This window comes from Poromitra crassiceps (genome assembly GCF_964638095.1).
Source record: "Poromitra crassiceps genome assembly, chromosome: 15".
Taxonomy (NCBI): domain Eukaryota; kingdom Metazoa; phylum Chordata; class Actinopteri; order Beryciformes; family Melamphaidae; genus Poromitra; species Poromitra crassiceps.
Window position 1 is genome coordinate 20,307,030 of NC_139634.1, and position 13,052 is coordinate 20,320,081.

General features: G+C 42.1%; 1 protein-coding gene across 1 annotated transcript in view; it reads left to right on the forward strand.

The window, feature by feature from the left end:
* The window catches only part of nrg2b (neuregulin 2b), a gene marked incomplete at both ends in the record, with an annotated part of 82,717 nt that overhangs the window by 50,171 nt on the left and 19,494 nt on the right, over positions 1 to 13,052 (forward strand). The window contains one exon of the mRNA XM_083652134.1: positions 9,999 to 10,057. Within this exon, the coding sequence (XP_083508260.1) occupies positions 9,999 to 10,057 (59 nt within the window). The remainder of the gene's footprint in view (positions 1 to 9,998; positions 10,058 to 13,052) is intronic.

Below are 13,052 nucleotides of genomic sequence, written 5' to 3' on the forward strand. Positions count from 1 at the left end.
GTAAATGTATAATCTCCTCATGAAGGTTTGTGCCGGACATGTAAATGTATAATCTCCTCATGAAGGTTTGTGCCGGACATGTAAATATATAATCTCCTCGTGAAGGTTTGTGCCGGACATGTAAATGTATAATCTCCTCATGAAGGTTTGTGCCGGACATGTAAATATATAATCTCCTCATGAAGGTTTGTGCCGGACATGTAAATGTATAATCTCCTCGTGAAGGTTTGTGCCGGCCATGTAAATATATAATCTCCTCATGAAGGTTTGTGCCGGACATGTAAATGTATAATCTCCTCGTGAAGGTTTGTGCCGGACATGTAAATGCATAATCTCCTCGTGAAGGTTTGTGCCGGACATGTAAATGTATAATCTCCTCGTGAAGGGGAAAGTGGGGCTGTACAGCAAAATGGAGTCTGTAGGTTAGAGTGGAGGACGGCACATACAGAAGGCACCCTGGCCAAAACAAGGTGTGGAGGTTATAATGGAGGGCAGCACATACAAACAGCCCCCCTGGCTAGCTGTTGTTGTTAGGTTAAAGCTTGATGTGCTTTGCTTACTTAGCATTTATGCCCATTGTATAGTTTTCTCTGTACGATCACAGCTAGCTCTTATCTGATTGGTTTAGACAGCACCACAACTTGGTTGGCAAACTACAATGTGGTGACCAGCAGCCAAGATTACCCCCTGTGTCTCAACTATACTATAGGTCAAAACTACCGGGGGCTTCCGGGTAGTGCAGCGGTAGATTCCTTGCCTACCAACATGAGGGTCACAGGTTCAAGCCACAGTGTTAGCTGGCAGTGTCTGTGGGTGGGAACCCGGACGAGAAGAGCATGTATAATGATACAGTATACAGCAAGAGATGAGAGCCTGTATAATGATATGCAGTAAGAGATGAGAGCCTAATGATATACAGTAAGAGATGGGAGCCTGTATAATGATATACAGTAAGAGATGAGAGCCTGTATAATGATATGCAGTAAGAGATGAGAGCCTAATGATATACAGTAAGAGATGGGAGCCTGTATAATGATATACAGTAAGAGATGAGAGCCTGTATAATGATATACAGTAAGAGATGAGAGCCTGTAAAATCAGAATCAGAATCACTTTTATGGCCACAGTATGCAAGTTACATACGAGGAATTTGTCTTAGTGTCTGTATGCAGCGTAGCGGTTACATCAATATACAGGGATAAGAAGTAGGAAGATAACTAACGGCAATCGCAAGGTTGCAAGTGCAATCAAATCAAATCAAATCGAGTCAATATATACAATATGTACATGAGTGGTGAAGTGTTCTGTGGATGATAAATATGAATTTACATTGGATTTACATGAGATTTACAGATATAGTAAGCGATGAGAGCCTGTATAATGATATACAGTAAGAGATGAGAGCCTGTATAATGAATAAGAGATGAGAGCCTGTATAATGATATACAGTAAGAGATGAGAGCCTGTATAATGATATACAGTAAGAGATGAGAGCCTGTATAAATATAGTAAACGATGAGAGCCTGTATAATGATATACAGTAAGAGATGAGAGCCTGTATAATGATATACAGTAAGAGATGAGAGCCTGTATAATGATATACAGTAAGAGATGAGAGCCTGTATAAATATAGTAAACGATGAGAGCCTGTATAATGATATACAGTAAGAGATGAGAGCCTGTATAATGATATACAGTAAGAGATGAGAGCCTGTATAAATATAGTAAACGATGAGAGCCTGTATAATGATATGCAGTAAGAGATGAGAGCCTGTATAATGATATACAGTAAGAGATGAGAGCCTGTATAATGATATACAGTAAGAGATGAGAGCCTGTATAATGATATACAGTAAGAGATGAGAGCCTGTATAATGATATACAGTAAGAGATCAGAGCCTGTATAATGGATATACAGTAAGAGATCAGAGCCTGTATAATGGATATACAGTAAAATAATTTATCACAGGCTTTACTTTCATTCAGATGGTTGGGACAAAAGGTGTGCTGGCTTCCCCCCTGCGCTGCTTCTCAGGGCTGAGAGAACAGTGCAGTCAGAGGGGGGGGAAGCAGGGCAGATAAAGAGAGGATGGAGAGAAGAGGAGAAATGAGAAGCAGAGAGAGAGAAAGAGAAGAGGGGAAGAGAAAATAAATTATATACAGTAAAAGCTCTGTCGGCATAGGCCTGCTCCGAGTGTCTCCCAACCTTCTCTCTCTCTCTCTCTCTCTCTCTCTCTCTCTTTCCCTCTCTCTGCTCTATTTATAACTCTATGGGAAATTGCTGAGTGGGCTCTTCTGAGGCTTTTTTGCTGTAATTGATTCAAAATGCAAGTTGTCTCTTTAGTGGTGAGAAAGAGGAGAAAAGGATACCTGCTGAGTTTTATGGACAGTATATGCATGAGGGTAAGATTAAGGTCATTTACATACAGCTTGCATTTTAACTAGATCATGTGTGCTGTGTAAATACTGGTTTCTCGGCAAACACAGGGTGGTTATTGTTAGAGGACGGAATAGCCAGAAAGCTCCTGATAGTATTTGATGACTGTACGGTGGCCACGCCCATAATCTCATAATACAATGATTCATGACGTTGCAATTCATGTATAATAGGTATTGCAGTTCGATCAGATTTTGTGATTTACGATCATGTGCTTTTTTTTCATTTGACTGCAGTAAAAGCTGATATAGTATCAATTATGGCAATAAAAAGAAAAAATCAATTCCGCCTGGGTAAAAAGCCATGACCCCATTATAAGACGCAATTCAAGACATTTCAGAATTTCAAGCGCTCTTTCCGAAAGCTTTTTCCATCCTCAAGGACGTCATATGATAGACGATTGCATGGCTTTTCATTAGTAGACTTGATGAGAATTAATAGACTAGACAAGAATGAAAATATCAATACTTGGCCTAACGTGCCAATGCAATACCATGTATGTACAGTAAGTATAGCAGTATTATACAATATCCATTCCCTAGTTACTGTGATGCAGTGAAGAGTATAGCCTACTTGTTAGCTTCAGTGTTGTGAGGTTGATGGCGGGTGCCAGAATATGAATCACATACAGCCCGTTGTATCGCTGACAGTTCACCACCCATCCAGAAACAAAACACCACATTTCAAGGCTGCATGTAAACTGCTGCTGTTATTTATGACCAAGAAATACCAAAACCTACTCCAGCAGTGTGTGTGTGTGTGTGTGTGTGTGTGTGTGTGTGTGTGTGTGTGTGTGTGTGTGTGTGTGTGTGTGCTTGTACTTCCATCCTTGTAAAAACCAGTTGGAGTTTCCAGCCCAGAGTTTGATTCAAGATTCTTGTGCTGTGAACTCCGTTTACAACATAGTACAAATATAACAGGGCATATGAGTGCAAAAACAACAAAAGACACAACAAACAATAAGGCAGCAGAGTGATAAGACAAGTCAGAGACAGTGGCATATTCACTGCACATAGGTACACATGTCATGTGCATACTTGTCATATGTCATATGCGTACTTAAACATTTTGAATTCGACGTATTTGACGTACAGGTGCAAATAGCATATACCTAATTAAACATACAATTAAACATTAGACATACATAGTGGTAGCATCTACAGTGCGGTACAGTACAGCTACTACACTATTTGCGTATGTTAAGGAGTCTCGTTTGATGGTCATTTTAGCCACGCCTTACTTCTTTAAAGGTCCCATATTGTGAAAAACATGTTTTCCCTTGCCTATACAGTACATATACAGTACCTTAGTCATCCTTCAGCAGCCTAACAACCCTGAGAAAGTGAATGCCTCTGCATTGTTTCCCTAGCCGCGCCTCCTGGGAAAACATGTGCTTGTTACGTTGTTACGCAACAACGGGAGCTATTTGCATAATATGCTGACCTTATTGGACCGCCAAGCTGCATAACCACTCCCAGTTAGTTTATTGGCCCGGGCTTGGGTTAAGGAAGCTGGATAACCACTCCCAGTTAGTTTATTGGCCAGGGCTTGGGTTAAGGAAGCTGGATAACCACTCCCAGTTAGTTTATTGGCCAGGGCTTGGGTTAAGGAAGCTGCATAACCACTCCCAGTTAGTTTATTGGCCAGGGCTTGGGTTAAGGAAGCTGCATAACCACTCCCAGTTAGTTTATTGGCCAGGGCTTGGGTTAAGGAAGCTGCATAACCACTCCCAGTTAGTTTATTGGCCAGGGCTTGGGTTAAGGACCTGCATAACCACTCCCAGTTAGTTTATTGGCCAGGGCTTGGGTTAAGGAAGCTGCATAACCACTCCCAGTTAGTTTATTGGCCAGGGCTTGGGTTAAGGAAGCTGCATAACCACTCCCAGTTAGTTTATTGGCCAGGGCTTGGGTTAAGGAAGCTGCATAACCACTCCCAGTTAGTTTATTGGCCAGGGCTTGGGTTAAGGAAGCTGCATAACCACTCCCAGTTAGTTTATTGGCCAGGGCTTGGGTTAAGGCTTATGGTTTGGGAGATTGGATTGTTGGTCAATTTTCCTGTTCATTGATGAGAACACAGAGACACCAAAATCATCCATGTGTCTCTAGCCATAGCTTTATCTCAAAAGTGATCAAATTAGTAAGCAGCATGTAGCTCTAAAGCTAGATGGTAAGTTAGTAAGCAGCGTGTAGTTCTAAAGCTAGATGGTAAGTTAGTAAGCAGCGTGTAGTTCTAAAGCTAGATGGTAAGTTAGTAAGCAGCGTGTAGTTCTAAAGCTAGATGGTAAGTTAGTAAGCAGCGTGTAGTTCTAAAGCTAGATGGTAAGTTAGTAAGCAGCGTGTAGTTCTAAAGCTAGATGGTAAGTTAGTAAGCAGCGTGTAGTTCTAAAGCTAGATGGTAAGTTAGTAAGCAGCGTGTAGTTCTAAAGCTAGATGGTAAGTTAGTAAGCAGCGTGTAGTTCTAAAGCTAGATGGTAAGTTAGTAAGCAGCGTGTAGTTCTAAAGCTAGATGGTAAGTTAGTAAGCAGCGTGTAGTTCTAAAGCTAGATGGTAAGTTAGTAAGCAGCTTGTACCTCTACAGCTAGATGGTAAGTTAGTAAGCAGCGTGTAGCTCTAAAGCTAGATGGTAAGTTAGTAAGCAGCGTGTAGTTCTAAAGCGAGATGGTAAGTTAGTAAGCAGCGTGTAGCTCTAAAGCTAGATGGTAAGTTAGTAAGCAGCGTGTAGTTCTAAAGCTAGATGGTAAGTTAGTAAGCAGCTTGTAGCTTTAAGCTAGATGGTAAGTTTGTAAGCAGCGTGTAGCTCTAAAGCTAGATGGTAAGTTAGTAAGCAGCTTGTAGCTCTAAAGCTAGATGGTAAGTTAGTAAGCAGCGTGTAGTTCTAAAGCTAGATGGTAAGTTAGTAAGCAGCGTGTAGTTCTAAAGCTAGATGGTAAGTTAGTAAGCAGCGTGTAGCTCTAAAGCTAGATGGTAAGTTAGTAAGCAGCGTGTAGCTCTACAGCTAGATGGTAAGTTAGTAAGCAGCTTGTAGCTCTAAAGCTAGATGGTAAGTTAGTAAGCAGCTTGTAGCTCTAAAGCTAGATGGTAAGTTAGTAAGCAGCGTGTAGCTCTAAAGCTAGATGGTAAGTTAGTAAGCAGCTTGTAGCTCTAAAGCTAGATGGTAAGTTAGTAAGCAGCGTGTAGTTCTAAAGCTAGATGGTAAGTTAGTAAGCAGCGTGTAGTTCTAAAGCTAGATGGTAAGTTAGTAAGCAGCATGTAGCTCTAAAGCTAGATGGTAAGTTAGTAAGCAGCGTGTAGCTCTACAGCTAGATGGTAAGTTAGTGAGCAGCTTGTAGCTCTAAAGCTAGATGGTAAGTTAGTAAGCAGCTTGTAGCTCTACAGCTAGATGGTAAGTTAGTAAGCAGCTTGTACCTCTACAGCTAGATGGTAAGTTAGTAAGCAGCTTGTAGCTCTACAGCTAGATGGTAAGTTAGTAAGCAGCTTGTAGCTCTACAGCTAGATGGTAAGTTAGTAAGCAGCTTGTACCTCTACAGCTAGATGGTAAGTTAGTAAGCAGCGTGTAGCTCTAAAGCTAGATGGTAAGTTAGTAAGCAGCGTGTAGTTCTAAAGCTAGATGGTAAGTTAGTAAGCAGCTTGTAGCTCTAAAGCTAGATGGTAAGTTAGTAAGCAGCTTGTAGCTCTAAAGCTAGATGGTAAGTTAGTAAGCAGCTTGTAGCTCTAAAGCTAGATGGTAAGTTAGTAAGCAGCGTGTAGCTCTAAAGCTAGATGGTAAGTTAGTAAGCAGCGTGTAGCTCTACAGCTAGATGGTAAGTTAGTAAGCAGCTTGTAGCTCTAAAGCTAGATGGTAAGTTGGTAAGCAGCTTGTAGCTCTACAGCTAGATGGTAAGTTAGTAAGCAGCTTGTACCTCTACAGCTAGATGGTAAGTTAGTAAGCAGCTTGTAGCTCTACAGCTAGATGGTAAGTTAGTAAGCAGCTTGTACCTCTACAGCTAGATGGTAAGTTAGTAAGCAGCGTGTACCTCTACAGCTAGATGGTAAGTTAGTAAGCAGCTTGTACCTCTACAGCTAGATGGTAAGTTAGTAAGCAGCTTGTACCTCTACAGCTAGATGGTAAGTTAGTAAGCAGCTTGTACCTCTACAGCTAGATGGTAAGTTAGTAAGCAGCTTGTAGCTCTAAAGCTAGGTGGTAAGCAGCGTGTAGCTCTAAAGCTAGATGGTAAGTTAGTAGATAAAAATAACATACTAGTTGAACTACCAGGGACTACTTTCATAGGAAGTCTCTTAGTGGTTCAAGGTTCAAAAAACTTTAATGTCCCTGAGGGGCAATTTGGTTCACAGTAAGTAGTCCAACACATTACAGACAACACTGGGCATATACATACATACATACATACAACATGCATTGTACACACAACACAAGTAAACATCCATAAGTCAACACTGACACCGTATCACCGTATCAAAGCAAGAGAGCGCGGCACAATGACATCAGGGGTTATACTTTGTTCAGCAGACTAATAGGAGAACAAAACAAAAATATACATAATATCATCAACATTCCAATGTTACAGCGTTGTCAGCGGCATCAAGTGCTTATTGTGCTTGTAAGAGATGTGCGTGGGATCCCAGGCAACCTTCTGCAACAGTTCCCATCTTCGAACCTTGCAGACTCAGCTTTCAAGTGCTACAGCATTCGTAGTTATCGAGACTTCAGTTACCAAGTGTGTCTTGGACATTAAGTATCCGCACCTAAATCCACATGTCTCACAGCAACCCTAACAAGGGGTCCATGAAAAGTCAGCTGGGCAGTGGGCAAGTTACTTGTCACTTTCAACCTCGTCTAAGTAGGCCAGAAATGGGTCCCAGATAGCCGAGAATTTCACAAGAGAATTGGACCTCAGGAACCGGAGTCTCTCCATACGTACAACCGAAACCATGTCTGTCAGCCACAGCCTGAAAGAAGGTGGAGAGGAAGACTTCCACTCAGTGGTGTAGTGGTCCCTGGAGAAGTGGGTAGACTGTAACTTACGCCCCCCCCCCAGCCGCTATATATATATATATATATATATATATATATATATATATATAGCGACAACTGTGACCAGCTCCGGTGTCCGCTTTGCGGTCATAATGCAACGTTTCCTGGTGGAATCTCAATCTGCCCGGCAGAGACTAGGCAGAAAAGAGAAAAAACTTGAATGAAAGCGCGTCAGCGGAGATTTAGAAGTAAGTAGACGCAAAGCTGTTTGAAAAATAAGTAGGTAGCCTGCGTCTACCCTCCACTACACCACTGCTTCCACTCCTTCAGAATAAGTCTCTTGGCAGTCATCCCCTGCGTCAGAGATTGCTGCACAGCCGTACTGAGGAGTAGAGAGGATACCGAGCAGCCGAAGATGGCAAGTTCCGCCTCCGGCTGAAGGGTTATTTTATAGGCCTTAGAGAACCAATCAAATATTTTGGCCTAAAATCCAGACAGTGAAGGGCAAAACCAAAAAGCATGGGATAGTGTACCCTGTGACACCATGACACCTATCACATAGTGGTGAGACAGAAGGGTAGATCTTGTGCAACCTGGACTTTGAATAATGAAGATGATGAGTGATCAAGGGCTTTTTAAGTTAACTGATAAAAACATTTGCACTTAAACATGAGAAGTGAGGCACTTTATAGTGAACAACAGGTAAATGGACTGGGAAATGGACAGCATATACAATTTTACTTCTCCCGCTTTACAATGTGCCTACATTCACCAATTCACACACCAATGACGGCAAGCTACCACGCAAGGTGCTGGCGCAGCCATCGGGAGCAATTTGGGTTTCAGTATCTTGGCCAAGGACACTTCGACATGTAGAGCGGAGGAGCCGGGATCAAACCACCGACCTCTTTTATCGAAAGTGATTAACATAGTCAGTGTGTGCTAACGTGTTAGGATGCCGTGGAGCGCCCAAGAGAATGATGTACCGATGACACGTGGATGATTTTGGTGTCTATGTTGTCATCACTTAATGGGTAGGATGACCAACAAGCCAATATCCCAAAGACTGAAGCTGCCTCCACATGAGAGGCCATCATAGGTGATTCTAGACCTTCCAAACAGGGGTTGCACCACCCAGAAGTCAATATTACTCCGATAGGGGGGTCTACAGGGGGGGATAGACATTTGTAATAAAATGCATTAATCTGGGGTACTCTGAGAGCAAAATGAAGAGGCTAGTAGATATGAAGAACTACACACATCACATTAATATCCTCTTCACTATGCTGTGGCTTTACAGTGATGAAAAAATAATTGTCTCCTTATATAGCCTGCCCTATTCTATCTGCATGATAGTGTTTCCCAACCACTGAACCGTGGCCCACTGGTGGGCCTCAGAGCACCATCTATCACCATCTATGTCCTCTTGGCCAGGTCATTATTGTAAAAGAGTAAAGAGAATGTGTTCTCAATAATCTACCTGGTAAAATAAAGGAAATGATGATGATGATGATGATGATGATGATCTAGTGGGCTCCTAAAGCAGGTGTTTGCAGTCAACTACTTGAAATGAATATGTGGCAGTCAAAATCTATTTGTGGTGCTCAAAATCTATTGTGGTGTACCTCCACAAAAAATAGATAACTGTATAGGAGACACTGAATGGTATAGTAGGATATGACACATTCTGAACAGGGCACTCCTGAAAAAGAGAGCATTGCTCTCAGTGTATAAATAAAAGGTAAAAAAAAAAAAAATCATCTGGCCACTAGGGGTTGCACGTGCAGCCAGTGCACCAACGTATAATCGCGCATGGAAGCCATCCTCTCTCCTCTCACCGCAAGGTGGAAAATTCGAGCGGTGCGCAACGCCAAGTGTAGCACTGGCACATAGTTGGGAGGCATGACTCTCCCCACAGGAAAACAACGGCACAGCGGGCGCACAGCTGTTTTACCACGGATCATGTGTTGGGGGGCTTTAGTGTATCCTCGCCTATGGTTTGGGTGGGGGCATAGAGAATGAGTGTAGTCAGAAACAGAAAGGTACTAACATGTATATTGAGACAAACATAACTGTGTGTGTATATATTGTATATGTGTGTGTGTGTGTGTGTGTGTGTGTGTGTGTGTGTGTGTGTGTGTGTGTGTGTGTGTGTGTGTGTGTGTGTGTGTGTGTGTGTGTGTGTGTGTGAGGGGTGGTGGGGAGGTTTACGACCGTGAGCTTTGACCCCTCCTACTTCCCGCAGATAGTCACCATCATGTGACCCGCATGACTGTGATGATGATGTCATAGCTGTAGCAGTGGTGATGCCATATCGATGGGGGCGATGTCACGTCGTGCAGTTCATCTCTCTCTCTCTCTCTCTCCCCCTCCCTCTCTCTTTCCTTCCGTCACATGTTGTAGTCAGTGGATTGTGCTCTGTTTCTAACCCCTCATTCTCTGTTCTCTTATGTCCCCCCTGTCCCTCCCTCCCTCTCCCCTCTCTTCTATCTGTCTTTGTGTACTACTCCTCTCCTTCCTGTTGTTTTACCCCCTCTCCTCCACCCCCCCCCCCCCCCCTTCCCTCTCCGTCTTGTTTTCCCTCCATCAGGTGTCCCAATGACTATACGGGGGACCAGTGTCAAAACTCCGTCATGGCCGGTTTCTACAGTATGTCCATTTACTCCTGTCTGTCTCCTACCCACTGGGACGCTGCATGCTACACTGGAGGGGTTGGATGGAGGGAGCACTGAGTGTGTGTGTGTGTGTGTGTGTGTCTTTATGTGTGTGTGTGTGTGTGTGTGTGTGTGTGTGTGTGTGTGTGTGCGCGTGTGTGTGCGTGCGCGGGTGTGTGTGTGTGTGTGTGTGTGTGTGAGTGACTGACTGACTGACTGTGGATGGGCATCGGTACTCGATGTTACGGACCAAACCAAGTAGTATGGCAACTTCTCCAGTGAAACTACAGTATGCCTACATTAGATTGAAGGGACCACAATGGAAATAAGCTTCTGGGCTTTATTGTGTTTTCCTGATTTTTCCTTATTATATTATATGCAGGCCATGCCTTGGCTGAACTGTTGTACTTTTAAAATCAAATATCAAATAAAATCAATCAATCAAACAATCCATCAACCCAATCAATCAATACTTTTTGTATACAAATCTAGAAACATTTATGACAATTTATATGGTTTTGCTCCAAATCACCGCAAGTGTCCGTTTTAATGCGACGTGGGAATGGCCCACTATCGCAGCAGCTACAACCCATACAGTCTGTGGTGGTGAATTCGGAATTTGCAGTTCAGTGTGCCAAGATGCCGCCAAAACGTAAAAAATATTTTATATATGTGTGTGTACACACACACACACACACACACACACACACACACACACACACAATACCAGTACCACCAGTACCCTTAAAGTGATACCGATACCAATAGAGTACTTCATGAGAGAGAGAGAGAGAGAGAGAGATACAGTACATATATACATACATATATATATACTATAGGATATATATACATGTATGTATATATATATATATATATATATATATATATATATATACATATATACATAAATATATATATACTATATAATATATATATATAGACATATACATACAAACATAAATACCCAGCCCTAGTGTGTGTGTGTGTGTGTGTGTGTGTGTGTGTGTGTGTGTGTGTGTGTGTGTGTGTGTTTGTGTGTGCATACCTGTTGTTATGTTTCATGTCAATTAGCGTGTGAGTGTGTTTGCATGTCCCTTCCCTCTCCCTGTCTCCCCTGGTTCCTCTGTGGCGCTCCTCTGCTCACTAGAAACAACCAATAATCCAGATACTTTTACACACAAGATACTTTTGCCTTTAACACACTAAACTGCATACTAGAATCTCTTATTTTGAAACAGTACACTGCACACTAGACACTTCCACTTTTACACTGCAGAAACTAATGTTGCTTGACCCAGCGAGCTGCACAAAGAGAAAGCAGAGGAGGCAGAGAGTTGACATGTCGATCAATGCAAAGTTTTCTGCTTTTATTACATACTGTAAATTCTTATTTGTATGCACTAGATCAGTGGTTCCCAACCTTTTCCAACTCAGGGCCCACTTTTATGTCTCAAAAATGTTCGCGGCCCACCTCCGACCCCATAAATACAAAGGCCATATAATGCGTTCTCAGAGCACTTTTTTATTGAAAATTGAACATAAAGGACTGAACTGAATACAGGAGAAACATGTTGGAAGCTCCACAGTCACTAACACAGCACCTGTAACATGTTGCAACACCTTCAGTATTACAGTTTTCAAGGAGCTGTCCACACACACACACACACATACACACACACACGCACACACACACACACACACACACACACACACACACACACCAATCATTCAAGGAGCTGTCCATCAGCACCACACAGATGTCAGAAATGACAAGCAAGGGGCTGTCTGTAACAGGCTAATTAACAAATGATTAATAAATAACGGTATCCTTCAACAATGGAAAAATGCATTCTCATAACAATTTGACATCCAATATCAGATCCAAACAAAATCCAAATATCAGAAGAAAGCCCATTAAATCGATAGGGTTACAAATAAACACAAACCCAATATAAAGATGATGTAAAGATGAAACTTCAATTCAAGCAAAAGCAATAACATCAAAGAAACAAAAATCATACTTTTTCAAGTATGATTTTTCAAAATCTTTCAAAAAAAAAATTGGAAAAAAAAAACTTTTTGATTTTTTTTTCTTCAAAAATCATACTTTTTTGGAAATGATTTGGCGGCCCACTTGCAATACCTTCGCGGCCCACCAGGGGGCCGCGGCCCACAGGTTGGGAATCACTGCACTAGATACTTCTATTGCAGCCTGACCCAGAGAGCTGCACACAAAAAGACTAAGAATTGATGCGTCAGCCAACATGCGCAGTCAAAGTTGTTTGTCGTTTGTCACGTTTCTTTGTAGATGGTCCATCGGTGCTGCAGGGTTTTCTAGCAGCAAAAACTTCCCTCAATCTAACAAAGACAGGGATTGAAAATACTGATACAAGTTGACATTTTGATGCTGTATGCTGCTGTGCCACTCTTTAGAACGCAGACAAATCGTTGAGTGGCTTCAAGCATCAGTTTGTGGAGTAGGAGCAGGCGTGGCAATTGAAGCCTTGAGATTGACTAGAACTCCATTTGACGCATTTTTGAACAAGTCAATACTAGAAGCTATGTCTGCAATCCAAAGTATTTGGCACGCACAGGAAAGTGAATAGGACTAAGATTTAGAGTCAGAATGCGTTCAATACTCAGAAGTCGAGTCTTTAGGTAAATGACATTTGAAAACATCACTCACCATTATTCATCTGAAGGCTGATTGCTGCCAGTCCCTTGCCATTATTGACCCTTGTAACTGGCATTTGTCACTTTTGAAGATTAATCACTTTCCAGATGGGGTTACTATGTAAATATGACATTATATTTCAACATTTTAAATTGGTTGATCATATCAGTGGAGTGTGCCATTAACAAAAGCGGTCAGGGGGGAATGTGAGGACCTGTGGCTTGTTTAGACTTTGAGCATCCATGGATCATCTAATGAATTCTGTCATTATGGCATGCAGCTTAAAGCGGCTTGAGATGTTTTAGAGGTGACCTCC